Here is a 20,815-nt window from a genome sequence, read left to right on the forward strand (position 1 = left end):
CAGTTTTGTTGTTTGGAAAAAGTGTCTCTTTTAGATTAAATCTGCGCCAGAGTTTCCAGTTCCACCTTTCGTCGAAAATATTTTTAGTTTGTAATGAAAAAGTATTTACTAGCTAATGAGCCTAAAAGCAGAAAAGGGGTGTCCAAATTTTACACTTTTTCAATCACCTGAAAAAATATTAATTAACGTAACAAGTCCGTAACAAGCGCTTTTCGATAAAATTCTAAGACAAGCCGTAGGCGAGTACTCAAGTCTCCCTCGTCGTTTATTAGATCAATTGACATTTTTGTTAGTCCCCAACGCACTAATTGTTGCTACCTGCAAATGAAGCAAATCAGATGGATACTTTTATATCCTACAGTGTTATATTTTCTTGGAACTGCCTTCAGCATTAGATATGTTTCAGTATTAACTTCCCTGATGAATTCGTTGATCTGCTTGCTGTTGAAGACTTCTGATTTTTATACTCTATAACCAACATACTTTCCTTTGAGAAATGCGATAACCTTCAGAAAAGTGACTATGTTTCCATTGTTCTTTACTGGAATGGTGCATTTCAACATAGACTACATGCTCCACAAGGTAGAAAATTGGACCGTTTTGCGATGAGCCGCCACCGCCTCTTGGTGCCATGTCACTTGAACACTTCCCGTGTAAGTATCAATATAAGAGAGACAAATCTCTATCCTCTCTTCGATGTTCCACCCTATCAAGGTTGCAAGTGATGTTCGCGTCCCCAATCAGGCAGATGGCTCTTTTCTAGATAGAATCTAGCAGCTTCAGGGTATAATAATAATAATAATAATGATAATAAATCGGCTTTATTGATAATACAAAAAACAATACAAATATATATTTGAAAATGAAAATAGGTTACAAGAGAATCTGGCGAAGTCTAGCTGAAAGCTACTCTAACTCGACCAACAAGCACCACTCCCTAATGCTCGCAAACATACAAAAATAATAGCAATTAACAGTGATGGTACCACGAAATGAGAACCGTAAATAAAATAATAATTTGTGATTATCTTCTAAAGATAGTTGATGAATAATTTAATTTAATTGATCTGCAGTCTAAGGAGCAAAAGTTGACATTACTGACTATCATAGATATAATTTTTATATTTGTATTTGAATTTCCTGATATTGAATCTCTTCAATTGCTCGGGCAATGAATTATAGAGTTTTACAGCACCAAAAAGAAATGATCTCTGAAACTGTGCAGTGCGATGTTGTGGCATAGTTAATTTGTTTTTATTTCTAATGTTTCTTAAGTGAATACTTTCACGCAGAATTAGTTTTTGTATTGAAAGAGGAGAATGGGAAAGGGTGATCAATTTATGAACAAAACAACCCAAATGATGAATCATACGGTTTTTCATATAGAGCCAGCGGGAGTCTTTAAAGGCTTCAGAAATTGAATCATACTTACGAAGTCCATAAATTAGGCAGCAACAAGAATTTTACACTTTTTGTATTCTATTTTTATCTGAATCATATAAGTATGGCCCATATATGGTGTCACAGTAGTTGAAATGGCTTAGCACCAAACTATCACAGAGCATTCTTTTTAGAGGTTGGCTCAAAATAAAACGATTACAGTATAACAGTTTCAATGACATACAAGCTTTTTTCATTGAATTTTTAACATGACTAGTGAATCTAAGATCAGTGTCAAGCATCACCCTTAAGTTTTTAGCTGTATTGACAGGAGTCAAGATAGCATGACCTAGTTCTAAACGGAAATTGTTTTCTGCAAATTGACGATTCTTCTGCGATCCAAAGTGCATCATCTTCGTTTCATTAGGATTAATTTTCAAATCATGTTCACTTGATAGCCCATTGATCAAATCAAGATCAGTGTTAAAGTGCATGTATAATTGTATGTCATCAGCATACGCCTGTATTTTACATTTCTTGATGGACGAAATAATGTCAGTAGTATAAATGTTGAACAATAAAGGTCCCAAAATGGAATCCTGTGGTACTCCTGATAGAATATCAAAAGGTAAGGAGTGATGACCATCAACAACAATTTTTCGAGATCAACCAAGTAAATAAGACCAGATGAGAAATAAGGCAGCACTATCAAAACATGATATCTGAGTTTCATGCAAATCAGCTCATGATTGATGGTATCGAATGCTTTCGAAAAATCTAGTAGTACCAGAGTGCTAATCATTTCTTTATCAAATCCCTCAACAATGTCTTGTGTAATAGTAGCAAGAGCTGTAGCCGTGCTGAAACCCTGCCTAAAACCACATTGCGATGGTGATAACAGATTATTGGTATTAAAATATTCATTATTCTGTAAATAAATAACTCTTTCAAAAATTTTACTCATGGTTGGAAGTATACTGATAATTCTGAGATAAGAATAACTAGCTGGATCATTATTCTTGGGAATGGGTTTCCCAATGGCAATTTTCCACAAGTCTGGAAAATATGAACGTTCAAAACAACAATTGATGATATGTGTAATATATTTATCTATAAACGGGCTACAAAGTTGCAATATTCTGATTGAAATATTATCAACCCCTGAAGCTTGACTTTTAATATCATTCAGGATTTCATGAAAGCTTCTTCAGTAGCGAATCGAAATGAGAAGTTATCTTGCCTGATTGAATAATTATTGCTATAAAATTCAATATTTTCATCACAATTATTAGAAACATTTTGTACGAATTGGGCAAAACAGTTGTTTATTTCATCGGGATTCGAGAGGTGATTGGGTAATGAATATTGTTTTTTTGAACGAACATTGAGGTTAGAAAGAGCATTCCAGGTTTTGCGTGGTATTTTTTCAGAACAGACAGACTTGAGATATGTCCTTTTTTCAGTTCCAACTATTGACAAGGTATACTTTCTCAATTCTTTATACCTCATACGATCATTAAGAGATTTAGTTTTTTTAAATTTTCGAAAGGCTTCATCACGTCTGAGATTTTGAGTGAGCCAAGGAGCGAGTGGCTTGGTAATTCTAACTTTTTTAGGCGAAGGAGCTCTATACATGGGAGGCGGAGCTCTATACATGAGAACGATACTCCAAAGAAGGTCTGTCTGATCTGAGCTTTATAATGCATCAAAAGATGCTGAGGTGTGTACAGTTTTTTGGTTCAGAACAGTGTTCCACGCTTTTGAGAATCAGTCTTTGCAATTTCAGGAAACCTGTTTACTTTCATACCAATTCGAAATTACTCCTAGATCCTCATTAAGATATTCAACTACCTGCTGGCGGTGAAGATGTGCGTTCGCAACCGATGTCCTGGAATCCATATTTAGTGACGCGACATGTGTGCTGTCGTCATCAAAGCAATATAATGGATTCTTGGTTTTTTTCAATAAGTATGGGGATAGTATGGATCCTTGGGAAACAACAGCGTTGATGGTGAAATTATTCGAGAGATATCCATCGACGGCAGGGAACTTTCTTTCAGGAAGCTGAAGAGCCATACACAAAAATGATCCGATGAACCGTAGCATCAAAGTTTGGCCAGCAAACCCTCATGCCACACTCGGTCAAATGCCTCAGAAATATCAGTCGCAACAGCTCTTGACTCTCCATGTTTCTCGATTTCTTTATTTCAAATACGGGTGATATAGGATAGAAGGTCGCCTGTTCATCTTTGTTTCTGAAAGCCATATCAATAATAGCTCAAGATGTTGAAACTTTTCAGATATTTGAGGATATGGTGGTTGAAAGCAAAGCGACTGGTCTATTTCAGTTCTGAATGTGACAGTTGTTTAAGAAAGACCAAACTCAAATTAGTACCTATGGAAATTACCTCGATTTATTTGTTCTGACTTCCTAAAAAATACATCATATGGAAGATATAGATGGAGTTTATATACGCAAAATGTGAAGCCATAAAATGGAATTTTCATCAAAGGAAAGTTCAGTTACAGTTTTCTATTTGAGTTGAATTCAAAAAAAGCGAGTTATTTGCAACAGTACCCAGTTATAGAAAATGCTATTATTACAGAGTATATATAAAATAAATATTAAATCTAACGGAATATAGAAATGTATAAAAGTAAATTCTAAAACGAAGTATATATAAAATATATATACTGACTGAAATGTTATTTATAGTATTATTAAAAATGATTGTGGATACATGATCACAGATCTCATTGAAGTTACTTCATACAAAATCAAATGGTGATCGTAGCATGACATTTGTGCGTGATGCTTCATAATAGAATTTCAGATTGTGTCGACCTTCACTTTTTGGTACTAAGAAATTGATCTCGGGTGAAAGAACCGTACTGTCAATATTGTTGTTGAGTAATTCATGCAGGAATATTATACCAAGGATAATTTCCCTATTTTCCAAAGATGTCATATCAAATCGTGTCCACAAAATGTTATGATCGATGCCTCTCGTGGGGTATTGGCCATCGACTTTTAGACAAAAGTATTTTAGGAACTTCCTCTGCACGCTCTCAATTGGTGTTTTTTGGTAGTCGTAAACTGGATTCCATAACACAGAGCCATACTCTAACTTAGATATGGCATACGTAAAATATAGCAGATTTAAGGTGGCAATACTTTTGGAATTTTTGCCATTTCTGTAAATGAATCCAAGCATCCTATTTGCATCAGCAGTCATATTCCTCATATATGTGTTGTAAATGTTAATTTACTGTCGTACGTTATACCAAGATCTTTTATCTCGTGTATGCGGTTGACTGTAGCATTGTTGATTGAATAATCGTACAGTAAAGTTCGCTTATTTGTTGTAAATGATATTTTTTTATATTTGAATGCGTTCAGTTGTAGACGATTATCACTACACCAACGTTTGATTACATCTAATTCTTGTTGTACACGTTGGCAGTTGTCGATTTTATAGTATAGTTTTAGATCGGATGCAAATAGTAGGCCAGGAATATTCAAAGAGGTTGCCAACTCATTATTAAAAATAAAAGAGGTCCAAAATTAGAATCTTGTGGTACCCCAGATGTAACTATGTACTGAGCCGATTTGAAAGATTTATATTCGACGAATTGTTTCCTGTTTACTAGATATGATTCAGTTAGTGTAAGCAGTTGGTTAGAGAGTCCCAATTTTGTCAATTTGCTGAGAAGAACGTAATGGTCTATTTGATCGAAGGCTTTTTGAAAGTCTAAATAAATAACATCGACTTGTTTTTGCTTGTCCAGGTAGGTACAGAGATTTTCATTCAAACATGCCATGAAAGATCTCTGTTGTACGAAACCATGCTAAGTAGGAGAAATAATTTTTTCATTTTGCACACATATCTCAAAGAGTTTAGAAAAGTTACATAAAATTGAAATTGCCCTGTATTTTGTGATATCGCTAGAGTTGTTAAAATTAAGTTGAATATGCCTATTGGGGGTATAGAGAGAACGTCGATACTGTCCTTTATCACATGACTAGGAACATTGTCAACATCTGCTGTGAGTTTATTATTTTCGAAGCAGTAGCAATACCGAATTGTTCTTTCTTTAACAAGAAAACACAAAGAGTGAATGAATTGAATAAACATCTCAATAATTAACGAAGATATGGAGCAACTCGTTCCGCTGCAAAATTGATCAATTATCACATGCAGGCGTCTCTATGATGTGCATTAAATATGAGTTTATCAATGAGCACCGATTTCATGAAGTTGTCATTGAATTGAACTCGATTTTAAGTACATTAGCGAAACAGAATGCGCTTTCAAGTAACGCTATTAAAACGGTTTCCATACAATAATCTGGTTTTGGCTGATCGTGCCGCTAGTGAGATTGGCAATTACTATTCGCAGTCGAATGTCACAGTTATACTTTGATTGTAGCTGTGTCGGAAATAATACCGTAAAGACCGAACTAATAGCTCACTGTTACCTTTCGGGAATACTATTCCGAAATAGGAAAGTTTACGAAACGGAGATGAGCATGAGTGGGAAACTATCGAGGTTGTCGATGCCTGGTTTCTCAACCGGAAAAGTGGAACAATATGGAATATTATTTGAAAAAATGGACGAAATATCAATCTTCCACAAAATCTGCAATAATTTCAATAATGAACCAATATATTGTACAAATTTCATCAATAATGAATTGAAAACAATGAAAATTGATCTGTCTATACCAGGAGTAGCCAACCGGTTACCATTAGTCCAGTCGATCGTGGCAAGGCAAAAAATATAAATAAATAGACCAGACTGCGCAACGTGACATAGACTGGCAATGTGATTTAGCTTTCTTGGCCGATGTTGTATATGTTCATTTATATTTCACACTGTATAAGTCATATTTTACCGATGTGTGTAGACAGTGAAGTCTGTCATTCTGTTATCACTTTTGTCATATGCATTTTTGTAATAAAGTATTACGTATTTCTTAACAATAATTTACACATACAATAGTGGCGACGAGGACGGTATAGAATAAAATTGAGGTAAATTTTCGTTATGTGGACACCCGGCGATTTTGAAAAAATTTTTGACTGTGCTTACGTATTTTGATGCGTAGATTACGAATCCGAAAGAAAAAAGCGGCTCTCTCCCTTATTTAAAAAGTTACGGCCCTTCAAAGTTCAGAAAAGGGCAACTTTTCAGTCTTTGTTTTCACTAAATAAACTATTTAAAAACACAAGCATTTATTCACGAGGTCACCTTTACACCTTATTCCTCCTTCTTTAACACTTTTCACTTCAATAATCAACATTTTTCTTATAAAAATGTTAAAAAATGTACGGAGCTGCTTTTTGATTACATATCACTGTATTTTACGTTTTTGAGGTTAATGATATGGTTGGTACGACTGATGCAGTCCATATTCCTGAAGTAATTCAAATGTTTTTTACCTTCATTCTTCAGATCGTAAATTGGTTTTTGGTGGTGTATTACGAATTTGAAATAGTAGGCGACGGCAAATACCAACCGCTTTTTTCTGAAATGTCACTAGTAACTAACCTAAAAATATAATAATGTCACCAGGAGAAGCATTCGTTTTTAAATTGAGTTTTTTATAAGAAAAATGTTGATTATTGAAGTGAAAAGTGTCAAAGAAGGGGGAATAAGGTGTAAAGGTGACCTAGTGAATAAATGCTTGTGTTTTTAAATAGTTTATTTAGTGAAAAAGAAGGCTGGAAAGTTGCCCTTTTCTGAACTTTGAAGGGCCGTAACTTTTTAATAAGAGAGAGCGCCGCTTTTTTCTTTCGGATTCGTAATCTACGCATCAAAATACGTAGTACAGTCAAAAATTTTTTCAAAATCGCTGGGTGTCCACATAACGAAAATTTACCAAAATGGATTCTGAACAATTCAGTATCCTGATTAAGACTCTTACGGAATCATTACAATGTTCACAAAAATCCAGTTCCCCAGAAGTTATTCCTTTAGAACCTTTTTGCGAAGAAACGGAAACGTGGGACATTTTCATCAAGAGACTAGAGAAATTTTTCAATATGAAAAGTTTCACGGGTACCTTAGCAGAGATTGACAATAAGAAGAAAGAATGGTTGATACATTCCATGGGTACAAAAACATTACAACTTCTATACAATTTGACTACTCCTGACGATCCGAAAATTCTAAATAAAGAACATCTCCATCCCAAACCCAGCGTAATCGTGAAAGAAAATCGTTTCACAAGAAGAATACAACAAGTAGGTGAAAGCATTTCCGATTTCGTAGCAGATCTGAAGAAACTATCAAGAAATTGTGACTTTCGATGTCTTTCTTGTAATGCGTCCACCGCTGATAAACATCTACGGCAGCAATTTATTAGTGGACTGAAAAACTCCAGTTGGTTGGAAAAACTAATTCAGCTGAAAGAACCTAACAATACTTTTTTTGACTATGTTCAAACAGCACTAGAAATGGAATCGGCTCACAAAGATTCGAAAGAAATTCAAGCATTGCAATCATCTTCGATGTCAATATATCAAAATCAACTAAAATTCAGTCAAAACTTCAAAAGGTCATCTCCGAATCCGTTCAAGCGTTTTTGTTTTCGATGTGGTGATGAATCGCATTTAGCAAATGTCTGTAAACACGTTCGTTCACATTGTGGAAGGTGTGGTCGAGTTGGACATTTAGATGCAGTTTGTAGAAATGGAAAACCAATGACAAATCATCCAAGTGTCAAACCTACCAAGAAATTTGTGAAATCCAATAATCAGAATCAGATACATCCAGTAACTCAACCAAGTTCTAGTGAGGTTATTGTGGAAAATGATTCTGATCATGAATTCTATTACATCAACAATATCGTAGACTGTATGTTACCAGAATCTGAGCGAAAACCGGATAAATTTCTCCTTGATGTTCATTTAGATGATAAACATGTAGAAATGGAATACGATACCGGAGCAGTAGTTTCTTCTATATCTTATGATATGTTCAAGGAGCTTTTTCCCAATAAACAGATTCACACAAGTGAACTTCCTTTGAAGACTTACACAGGAGAAATAATAAAACCAATTGGATACTCAACTTTTGAAGCCAGTTATTGCGGACAAAAAGTATTGGCTAACCTATATATATTACCTGGTGAGGTAGAATTTATTTTTGGTCGTGAATGGCTCAAAGATATAAGAATTATTCCACCTGAAATTCATCAGGTACAGGTACAGGACGAGGTTGATGGTAAGTTGTGGCGACGATATTTGGGTCAAATAGCGGTAGATTGGTCGGATAATTACAGAAATATCCGATGTTGCTCTTACGGAAATATATCACCCAATGAAGGCATTAACATATCTACCACTCAAAGTTCCAATCAGGAAACAACGGAAATGGACAATGAACAACAGGAAGGGATTTCTATTTCACTACCGGAGAATGAAGCATCAATTTCTGACTATTCATCTATAGAAAATTCGGATGGCAATAAAGATCAACAAACGAACACATCAAATACTGAGAAGAGCAATCAAGCAGTAAGGAGAGGTACGCGAGTGAGAAAACCTGTGCAAAGATTAAACCTCTAAATAAAGGGAAGATATATGTTTATATTTCACACTGTATAGGTCATATTTTACCGACCAGACATTTGGAAATGTTAGTGTTAATGAACCGCACTGTTCGACGTTGGTTTGCGAAATTTCGTTTCGGAGATTTTAGCTTTGAAGATGAGCCCCAAAGTAGTCAAACTACAGTATCGAGGTTGTGAGTACTCTGGTGGAGACTGACCCATCAGAAACAGTGTGTGAGATGGCGGAAGAAGTGGGCGTCAGATCCCATGAGATTTTTGATGGTTTGAAACATATTGGAAAGGCCAAAAGGCTTGAAAAGTGGATACTTCTTGATTTCAACGATCGACAGAAATTGTCACTTTTGAGGTATGTTCTTCTTTGTTTTTGCTCAACCAAAATTATACTTTTTTGGATCGGATCGTTACGTGTGAAACTGATGAGCTACCCAGGCACTTCCCAAAGGCAAAAAATACCAAAAAACGACCATGTTTACTGTGTGGTGGTCAGTGATTCACTATAACTTTCTGCATCCAGGCCGAACCATCACAGGAGATTCGTGTTGTGAGGAAATTGACGAAATGTACTGAAAGTTGCCTCAGCAGCAACCAGCACTAGTCAACTGAAGAGGTCTAGTTTAAACTCAATTGCAATTTCTGTGTGATGCATCTAAATATATGTTTTTATACCACTCGAATTTGTAACTAACGTTGATGAAGTTTCTTTCTATACGGACTTTTTCAGACAAATACAATTGAGAATATCCGTATAAATTTTTCATGACGATCTCCTACTATGTAGTAACGGCTACATCCATCAATGTATCTAAATATATTTTCCAACAACAAGTCATCAGCTACCAATAATATTTTCAGGAGCTTTATGTTATTTTAACACTAATTTCAATTTGTGAACTTGAATATTAGCATGGAGTTTGAGCTTTACATGTTCAATGTTTAACTCAGATAGATAATTCATGGAAGATTGTTTCTGTTTCCTAATTCAAGTTTGATTACTGTAGCTCGAAATTCTTATTTTTTCTTATTTTCACGTAATTCTCATTACGTAGATAGTCTTTTTATTCCAGCAAAAAGAATGCCAACTATAAAATACGAAAAAAATTCATCGAACTATCAAGCCGGTCATAATTCAGATTTTCCAAAATATCCGGAACCTATTAAATCCTTATGCTTTTCATGAAACGGTTCAACATGAAAGTGAACCAGACAATACAGCGCCAACGACCCATAAAAGTGACTGGCAATATCATGGTGTCCCACCCCTGTAATTCCGTTACCCGCTTGTGTGTGTGCACGCATAAAAATATGCAAAAAATTCGAAAAAACACTGTGACGATAACAATGTAGCAGCATATGACAAATATAAAACGCGACATTGCTACCTGTAGTGGTTTAACAGGCCCATAAATTTGGACCTAGTTGATGGTCACCATAAACTATTTGTTTTGCATAATAATAACAAACGTATACACGCAAATGCGGTTTCTCATTAGGTTGGCCCTGAAATGACTTTATGAAGGTGCTTCAGTTCAGTAATTATTCTGGTTATGAAGGCGAAACACAATATGGGAGCGTATGAGGGATGGTTACTATTCTGGATAAGTAAATGTGATAAAGTGAATGTATACTTTTCACATTCGATTTATTATTTACGAAGTGATTCTCTCAGACAATTTCAAGAACGTAAGGTGTTCCTCAAGATTCTATTTTAAAGATGATTCTTTTTATCATTCATAATAATGGTACATATGCAAGTGAAATGACTTTTTCAGTGGAAGGTAAAAATGAAGGTGACCTAAGACAGCAGTAGTGCAAGTTTGTAACGAAAATTTCGTTCCATTTCTAATATTTAATATTTTGCATCGAAGTAATGCCGGGACAGTAGTCACTCCCTCTTTCAATTTCGAGTGAAGACCGCTTGCGCGGAAAAAGATCGGAGAAATCGATGGATATCGAGGAATTTTGCTTCCGACGAGAGAAGAGGGGAAGGGTAGCGACCGTGAACGTGAACAGGTGTGCGGAAAAAGTGGGTAGAAAGCATTTTTCTGGTAAAAGACCTAATTATCTGATTTATCTTTCATTAATTTGTGCAGACAGTAGATTGAATTGCACTGAACGTTTAGATAACTCGTTGAGTAAATTATTTTGATTTACAGTTTCCAATTTTCGGTTTTTTTCCGAGACCACGAGGATTGAGGTTGAAATCCAAATTTCCGTTTAATTAAAGAATCATTGGAAGGAATCAAATTTCAGTGCTAATTACTTTTTAGGAAGATTCCATTGGAGAATATCGAAAAGATATTTTTGGTTATTCACTGAAATTTGGCAACTTTCAAGGTTCAACTTTTCAAATCAATCGAAACCGTGTCTACTCAGAATACCTTTTTCAGATAATAATATCATTGTTCCGGGGACTGATCCTTAGTTAGGAGGTCTGACTGGCGACTGGAGGACAAGTCCGGTGCTGACTGCTGGTACAGCCGGACAAGGAGCCAACAGGGGAATTCTCCAGGTGAGCATTTATTTTCTCTTTATTTGTTCATTATTAATGATATCTCTGTGAGAAATAAATGCGAACCTGAGAGAGTTGTTCTTTGTTCTTCCGAGCTGTGCAGTAGTTAGCATTGGAATTTCTTCTCTCGGAAATTCAATCTCTGGTCTGTACAACTCATTGCTCAGGTCTACGAGGTAGTATCTTTGGCCTTTACCATTTATATCTGCCACCCCTGTCAGCGTTGAATGTAGCTCTTTCTGAATCCAAAGTTATCTGACAAAATTTTATTTAGGAATTGTCACCCATAATATATCTTCCTTTGGATTCAGAAATATTTGAATCGCCTATCTTATTATCTTATCGCTTTTTCATTATTTCTTACTCTTGAATTTGCATTGCATATCCTTACGATATCCTTACAAATTATCAAAGATATTTTTTCATTATATTTAGATTCATTTGGATTTTCAATAAAGTTCATAAGGAATTCATTTAGTTATCAATTTTATTGCCTACCACTTGTAGTGAAAGTTAATATTCTCCATTTTCTTAGGAGAATACTGGCTGTTCTAGTTTAATTTTTTTAATTTATTTTATTATTAACCTTTACTTGGTTTTGAAAGTAAAATTTTGTTTAATAAAATTCAGAATATACCCTAAGGTTCTAAGGATATCCTTCGTTCCCTGAACTATTGTTTTTTTTTCAATTCTGATTCATTCCGTTTGTTTCGCATAACCTCAAGGAAGCCAAATACTGGGTAGAGGATTGGTGTTACCAGGAGGTCCCCTTGCTGATAATTTATAATCGAAGAGGCTCAGTTAACCAGAACCAACCATTGTCCTGCTTTATAGAGACCATTGAGTCGTCCTCGTCGTCAAGGTACTGTTAGCCCAGTCGATTCCAGCCCAACAGCACTTCGCTAGGACCAGCATCGTCAAACCACCCACCCAGGTATTATCCAACCAGGACCATCTTTGAATCAGATTGACAACTTGTAAATATTCTGAATTTAAATAGCCTTCAGCTTTACAAATTTTTGGTTGTGAATAGCCTTCAGCTTATTGTTGTTTTTTTTATTCGTAATTAAAGTTGTTATTTGTTCCTGCTGATTTATTCTGCCTTCTCCGCCAAGATAGAGAATTTCTTTGGTAGTAATTATCTTTATTTAATTTTCATTTGCTACCTGGCGCCCATTTAAAGAGCCGGTCAAGTCAACTTTGTTATATTGGTAGTAGTCAGTTTCAATTTGCCTTCGACTATTACCAATCATTGTTGAAACTCACTCACACCCTCCCCGTAACAATCTGAGCAGCCTATAAGCACATAAGTGATAACTTCCATATTTTTAACTTTGAGTTTTCACCTTTGAACGTTTAAAATTTGGAGGGTTACAAGTTCTAGGAAAAGCGAGAACACTCTTGCGAAATGAAGAAGAAAAGCAACGTTTAATGATGACGAACAGAAACAAACAGAAGAAAAGTCATCAAAATTTGTTGGAATATGGACCCAGAACTACATTGGAAGGTAGTAGTATTTCCATTCAGCTATATGTTGTATGAGGAGAATTAAAACAATATCTAAACACAACTACGTTGTGCAGATTTTCATATGAATGATATTCTGCATACTAATGATATCTGTATCTGTGCAACAAAATATTGTTTTCAAAACCAACTATCAAGTTCGATAAAAACTCAAAATCGAAATTCCGTAAGTTTCCAGACGCTGAACGTAAAAGCAGCAACCCCATCCCCCTATGGGGGAGTTATTTGAAACGGATCATATCGCTTTTCCTGTAGACCAGCAAATTAGGAACTCGCGTTCCCTGGGCTTTCAGTACGTAATTTTCCTGCTCGGTCTTGACTGAAGCATCGTCGTACCTTATCCAGCAGTAGTAGCCGACGTGGAAGGCGTCGGTCACGTAGTGTTCAATGTTGCCATTTTTACCTTCGTGGTAAACGACAGCGAATAGCTTGTATTGCTTCTCTGTTGAAGACTGTGTTACCGACGATACCAAAGTCGAATCAATCTTCAGGTCGAATTCAAAATTCAAAGCCTCTGTTGTCTACCCTCGATCCAGTCAGTCCGCATGTTATGCAACATTTTATAATTCCACGTCGGCCGAATGGGGTGCCAGTGTTGATTGAAACTTCTTGGTAATTTTTGAAATTTTTATTCACTATCCCGTCTTTCGTCAAAATGTAGGAAGGTAGGTGAACAAACTGTTCCACAAAACGACACATTCCAAATATAACCGGGGTAGAGATGTTTTTATTCAGACTATTCAGTAAATTTTAGAGTAGTGGACATGCGATCAGGGCTTGCAAAATCGAGTTGATATAACAGTAATCGTGTATGAAGATAGAAACATGCCCATTCTATAACATTCTGGATCTACAAATTGATTTTGGAGTGCTTGAAGGGCATATGAGAAGATTGTCGTTGAACTCGTTTTCTGGTGTCCTGGTCAATAGCGATTTCGTCGAAATTCTTGACAGGTTCAGACATAGGCGGATGTTGGTGGTTCATCGTCAGGAAGATTACAGTGTGCGGATAGTTGATATAAGGTGAAGATTCGGCTATTAGTTGAATCACCGCAAAATTTTCCCGGGTTTGAACTTTTTTTCTCTTCTGCATTTGTCCTTTCATGATGTTGAAACTGTTTGCCTGTTAAGGTTTCTACCACAATTTTTTTAGGACTAAAGTCTGATTTACTCTCAATAACGTTTGGATAATTTTTAACAGAAGAAGCTGGGGAGACATCTGTGGGCGAAAGAAAATTCCATCATGACTTTGATAAGGAGAAATAGTGCCACGAAATATGCAGCATTTCCTCTCTGAATTGCAATGCTGATTCGTTGTATTAGAAATGATCTTGCTCTAGAATCGCCTGTTACTGTAATTAGTTTTCGATCAATAGCTTTGAAAAAATCGGGATGAAAATCTGTTTAAAAAAAACTGTTTTTTCGTTAACCAGGTGTCGCTCCCCTACGAACGACAACCCTCAGAAGTCGAAACTTGTGCGAGCTAAGGATTAACGAGATCTTACCTTTTAACGTGTGATTTCTAACACGGGTTGGACAATAGGAAGTGAAAATCGATCGTTCAGACTAGGGCTTGAACAACCGACCAACACGTCATTTCGAGTGAGTGAACAAAGCACCCACGTCGAACTGCTTGGCTACCGACCGACCACAAAGGAACCAAAGCTACCAAATGTTTCAATGGCAATTGGATAGAAAATATATCGATCTTCCAGACAAATGTATTTCCGCTGTTTCAGTTTGTCAGCATATTCGGCGGCTCCACCAGCAGTTTGCGAAGTTGAATTGAGATGTTATGAATATTAAATTAAAAAGGTTATATTTTCAGGTAACATTCTTTATGTTTAACGAAAGTTAATATACAATTTTTTCTATAACTCTATATTTTTTTGTTGACAAACCAAACGATAAATATGTCTCGGTGCAATTTCCTTAAATAACGTTAGAGTTACCTATCAAAATGAAATATGTTGTTATGATTTTTATATTTTACTACATTGGGTATTTGGTTTTTCAGTCGCATGAAAATACACACCCCTAGAGTGAATCTTATATGTTTGCTTTTTAGAGTTATTACTTCTTTTTCTTCAATTTCTAGTAATTTTTAATATCATATTTGTTTGATGTATGATCACTTAATGAATGGGTCATTTGTATTTCACCAAGTCACGTTGAATATTTTCATGTTCTCTTTTTGATATTATTGTGTCTATTCAATAACGGTTTTTTGAGTTCATGACCATTTCCGTACATCTGACAATATTTCCCAGACACTCGCTTGAAATTCAGAACGACGCTGTCATGTCTTCTGAACCCCTTGAGACATAAACTACCCTTTTGCTCACAGAAAGAAACGTTGATAGTAAACATTTTATGGATCATAAACCGAACCGTGGGTCAATTTCAATCCACGCCGGTTTTATGGCTTATTTCGAATTTTATTTTAATTCACTCTTCCACGCCGAAATTGCCACATCCGTTATGTAGTGTGTAGGTTATAGGTAACGCACGACGTCGAATGCACGAATGTTATTATGAAAGTTCAATGACAATATTTATGTAACATGTGTGTTTTACGGACGAACGATTATTAAAAATACACATTTTATGATATATGCCATGCACTGTGCCGCTGCCTGAAACAAAATAAACCACAACTTGTGGTTTGATTAATATCGATAGTGGAGTATAGTAGAAGTAACTGGTATTGTGCTTACTTAAAGTGTCGGTGCCCTCAAAAGCCAAAAAAACCAATACAAAAGCAGCTGCCAACTAGTGCACGTGGACTGATGAATTGGCGGTTCGTATTGGATGATTTTTACTAACCGAGTTTTATGATTGGCTGAAGAGTCATTGAATTAAATGTTACGGTGACGAATAGGATGCGACCCGTCATGTTTTCAATGTTCAGTTCAGGAACTGATCGCGATTTGAGTGTTGAAATTCGATATTGGTGCAGATATAATTACTTAAAAGTTTTGCTATCTGTTCAAAATGTGGTATCCTTGGACAAGTACTGATAGTAATAACGAGTGTGATAACAACACAGTTTTTCCTGTGTAGTGATTCCAGTAGCGATGGTGAACAATGCGAAAATAGATTCCAGTGAATAAGATTCGGATGCATTTGAATATTGAAAAACAGAGAGTATGTTTCAACGTATATAAAAATCTTCATCTCAAGTTCGGTTTCGAAGAAAACAAACTATTACAAGCAACATCAGATCTAACCGAAATTTCTTTCTCAACTGTACGTAAAATAGTCAAAAACAAACCTTATGAACACAAGACGCGATGTGATACGGGATTACCAAAACTTTTAGATGTGCACCTAATAAAATCATTGAAAAAAACAATATACTACTGTTACAAAAGCAATGAGATTCCTACAACTGAAATCATAAAGTAGAAATTCAATACTTCCGGCCATAACGTGAGCTACTGTGACAAAACTCTTCAGAATTCGATAAAGAAACTAGGATTTAGATATAAAATAATAAACAAACGTCAAGCAGTTATAGAAAGCAGAAGAATAGTGGAATTGCGTGACAAATACTTAGAACGAATAACTATATATAGACAAGAACAACGGCAAATTATCTATTTGAACGAAATTTGGTATGACACTCACGACACAGTTACGAAAGGGTGGACTGATGGTTCGAGAATCAGTACGCCTAACATGCCTGCAAACAAAGGATCGCGACTAATCATTGTGCATTGCAGAGGAAGTGAAGGATGGGTTTCGAATTCTTTGAAATTATGTGGAGAAAAACTTGAGGACTGCAATGTTGACTATCATATGAACATGGAAGCTAATATTTTCGAGGAACGGTTTGAAAACACATTGATCCCAAATTTGGATGCTAATAGTGTGAAAGTTCTTGACAACGCTTTCTCATTCGCGACAGCTTATCAAAGTACCAAATAAAAATTCGAGTAAAGATGAAATACAAAGTTTTTCAATGGATACCAATTTGTATTTTGAAGATTACTATACCAAAAACCAACTACTTGAAGTTTTACAGACAAAAACATTTGAAAAAGTGTATGCCCTTGGGAGTATTGCTGAAAAGTATGGACACACCATACTGAGACTTTCTCCCAATTTTTGTGTTTTCAATCCCATCGAGATGATTTGAGGAAATCATCAGGCGTAAAAATAATTTTCCAAAATTTGATAAAAAGGTAATAGGGCTAATTAAAGAAGAAGTATCTAATATTACCGAAGAAGACTGACAGACTACAGCGTGTATTCAAGTATGTGTTGACCAAAGTGTACATGGTCTTGAATTCCTTTCTCCTTATATCAGTTAACCCAACCCCAACTCTTATATTCACGGACGACAACATGAAAACCGTCTTGGTATGTTAGAAGTTCGAACTTTCATGGACACAGGCCCCACAATAGAATTTGGGGCCCCTAGGCAAATGTCTTGTTGGGGCCCTTTTCAATCTCAACAATACGCCCCTCACATCAAACCCAAATATGAGTTTTTGTCTTAATCATATCGTTTTCTTCTGAGCGTTTGTTTTACTTTAAATCTATGACAGCCGGAAGTGACGCAAGATAGGGTTTTCAACGGCATGAACCATGCCTCTGGCCATTTGCTTCCTTGCCGCGGGGCTGGACTAAACTCAAAGCTAAACGAGATTCCCCAATGCGCATAGTGTGTTTTTTTTTCAAAATCAGGAGTAGGACTTGATTATAAAATATCATGAATCAAGTTTTACTTCACTACAATGACATGTAGGGTATAAATTTCAAATGAAAGTAGATTCTAGATATGTTTTGATTCAAATATGATACAGTATGTCCTTATACGGCTATCCATGAAGGACCGTCAGATTTTGAACTTGTCGGAGTTAAAGAAGAGAGATACTTGAAATATTTAATGAAGCTGACATTAGAGTTCAAAAATCAATAATGTTCCAACATTTTTCATCGATAACGACAACTTTCTTGCAATATCAATTGGATAAATTGATTGATGTAGCCGTTACTGCATTGTACGAAATCATCATGAAAATGGAGAAATGAAACTTCCTATGATATTATACCACTCGTATTGGTAACTAACAATCCTACAGTCTCGTCCCATAACGACATTTTCATACATATACAATAAACTGAAATAATTGATAATAATAATCCTTATATATCTATACATTACTGTAGGTAATAACAGAGGTCCTTTGCTCAATTGAGTACCTGAACTTTGTTTACCTGTGACAATTTGGGTACGGTCGCTAATTTGAAAACTGGCGAGTGGAGAAGATCGATTTGGTCACTTAGACTTAGCTTATGCTTAAGAATTTCCGAATAATTGACTTTCCAACGATTGCTTGGATAGTGCAAAAGTTCCATATCGTTTAGATTCGGGAACTCATGATTACATTCCAAGAATTGTTTTAAAAACGTCTAATCATTTTTACTCAGTCTGAAAAACCTTTCATGTTGAACTTTTTGATGAATTTAGGTCACATTGTCCCACATAAACACTATAACACTCCGGGTACTTGAGCTTCTGAACTCCAGATTGCTTCATCTTCATCTTATCTTTATATTATTTTCATCTTGTCTGTATCTTATCTTTATATCATCTTTATCTTACCTTTATCTTATCTTTATTTCATCTTCATCTTATCTTCACCTTATCTTTAATCTTCACTGCAGTTTCGTCCTATGAGGACATTTTCAAACTTATATATTGTATGAGTTTGAAAATGTCCTTATAGGACGAAACTGCATTACCCCATAAAAGTGGTAAAAACCATAGAAAGTTTAATTTCTCTTTTCTTCATTATGATTTCCTACCAACGAGTCTCTGTGATCAGATGTGATGCCGTCATGGCAACAAAATTCAGAGTAGGAACGGAGTGAGAGAGTAATAGATAGAGAAAAATTGAATAGAGAATAGAGGAATAGAAACTCGGAGAGGGAAATATAGGTATCACACAGCTGCACGCATTAAACTTTATCGACGAATTTTTGTTATTTCGGTTTGTGGAAATCGTCAGGTTATATATTTTTCGTTATCTTTGAATTATTTCCTTCAAAATAAAAAAATTAGATACAACATTGCTGCCCCTTCCCTTTCTTTACGTCACTCTCAAATCGTCAGATTACTGGAATATACACTTTTTAGCAGGTAATTAACTCACCTTACCTTAATCTGACGCGCTCGAGAATTTCTGATGATCAATTTCGTTTTACTAGTCTGATCCTTTATCCCTCACAGGCGGCCTTATATATGGGGCTCATATTTGGTGGAGGTACTTAACCGGGTACAAAGTATCCCCCTGTATATCTGCCGCGCTTTAGCGAATCCCGAAATCCCCGCTTGGGCTCCCCTATTAATATGAAATCACAACCTTGACAACAATGTTTTAGTTTCAATGAAAATATATTTCTGAGAATTTATTGCCTGCTATTATGGAATTGACTAAGTTCGATAAAATTTTCAGGAATTCACCTTGTGATCATAAGGGATTCAATAAATTACTACTAATGAAAATAATCATTTCACATTCGTAATACAGAAAAAATCGTCACGCATCTTAATCGATTCCGTATAGCAAAACGCATCTCAAATAGAATCTATAGTGTGGAAATTGTATATTTATTATAATGAATACTCAAATATGAAAAAATATCTCGCTCTGAGAGACAAAGACATATTTGAAAGAGTTTTGACTAAACTTTGTAACAATTTAACGACTATATTATGACACTAAAAGTTCCCAGCCATAGGAATTACATACATATATATATATATATATATATATATATATATATATATATATATATATATATATATATATATATAATAAATAGATAAGTACTCTTTCCATGGAGTTATTTTCCAGCAGCTTGACTGCATTAACACCTTTCTACAAAAAGGATTTGAAGCTTTATATCTTTTATTAATTATCTGCGAGCGCTTTCGACAGTCCTCAACTTTGAGGAGTGCCAGAAGATGACTGTACTACCAACTGTCGTGCCCAATAGGCTGAAACAGCTGTATCCCGGTGGCTCTTAAATTGAAATCAATATGGGAATGATCAAAGAGTACTTATTTATTTATTATATATATATATATATATATATATATATATATATATATATATATATATATATATATATATATATATATATATATTAAATAGATAACTACTTTATGAAAATTGAATAGGAAAAAACTTTTTTCGTTCAATTGAACGCTTACAATAGCAGTTTCTTCAAATGGATTCATAGTTTTTTTCATTTCTTTGCAAACTCAACACTATTTGAAAATTAACGAAGAAGTAGAAAGCCAAAAATTGTTTCTTCATTGAAACTCATCAGTCCTGAAATGTTTTCTTTCGAATGAAATGTTGCCTTTTTTTCTGTCTATGAAATATCCTCACATTTTTTCCATAAAGAAGGAGAAGAAAAATTCGAAAAGCTTACAAAAGCTTATTCTCCGTAATATTATTCATTGTGACATTAAAAATAAAAATAAAATAAATACAACAATAAAAATTAATTGGCGCTCCGGGGCGACTTCATTGATTCCAGTGGCGCATTTGCTTTTTCAGCTGCAGGAAAACCCGGAAAAACCTGCAGCACCACATCATCTGAAGATCTTGATCCAACAATGTCCTCTCTCTCATAAAACAAAATGTAGGGTGTCTCCAGAGGCTCCAATGAATTCAATGCATCGCCAGAACACTTCGTGACACGACTATCGTCAAACTCAAACCAGTCCGTTTCTTCTTTGACCATGGCGTAATAATGACCACGTTCAACACCAGAACCACAGTGAACAATGACTGCATG

At 35.3% G+C, this 20,815-nt stretch overlaps 1 protein-coding gene across 1 annotated transcript; it reads left to right on the plus strand.

Annotated features, from left to right (window-relative positions):
• Nucleotides 1-7,217: 7,217 nt before the first annotated feature.
• Nucleotides 7,218-12,551, plus strand: LOC141480710 (uncharacterized). The gene is made up of 2 exons (XM_074171055.1): nucleotides 7,218-10,981; nucleotides 11,346-12,551. Exon 1 carries the CDS (start codon nucleotides 7,268-7,270, stop codon nucleotides 8,951-8,953), a length of 1,686 nt encoding a protein of 561 aa, XP_074027156.1. The 5' UTR covers nucleotides 7,218-7,267; the 3' UTR covers nucleotides 8,954-10,981; nucleotides 11,346-12,551.
• The last annotated feature ends 8,264 nt before the right edge of the window (nucleotides 12,552-20,815 follow it).

The sequence above is a fragment of the Leptinotarsa decemlineata genome, unplaced genomic scaffold, assembly GCF_025532065.1.
Source record: "Leptinotarsa decemlineata unplaced genomic scaffold, Ldec_3_MD MMD2_tig00000008_RagTag_RagTag, whole genome shotgun sequence".
Classification (NCBI taxonomy): domain Eukaryota; kingdom Metazoa; phylum Arthropoda; class Insecta; order Coleoptera; family Chrysomelidae; genus Leptinotarsa; species Leptinotarsa decemlineata.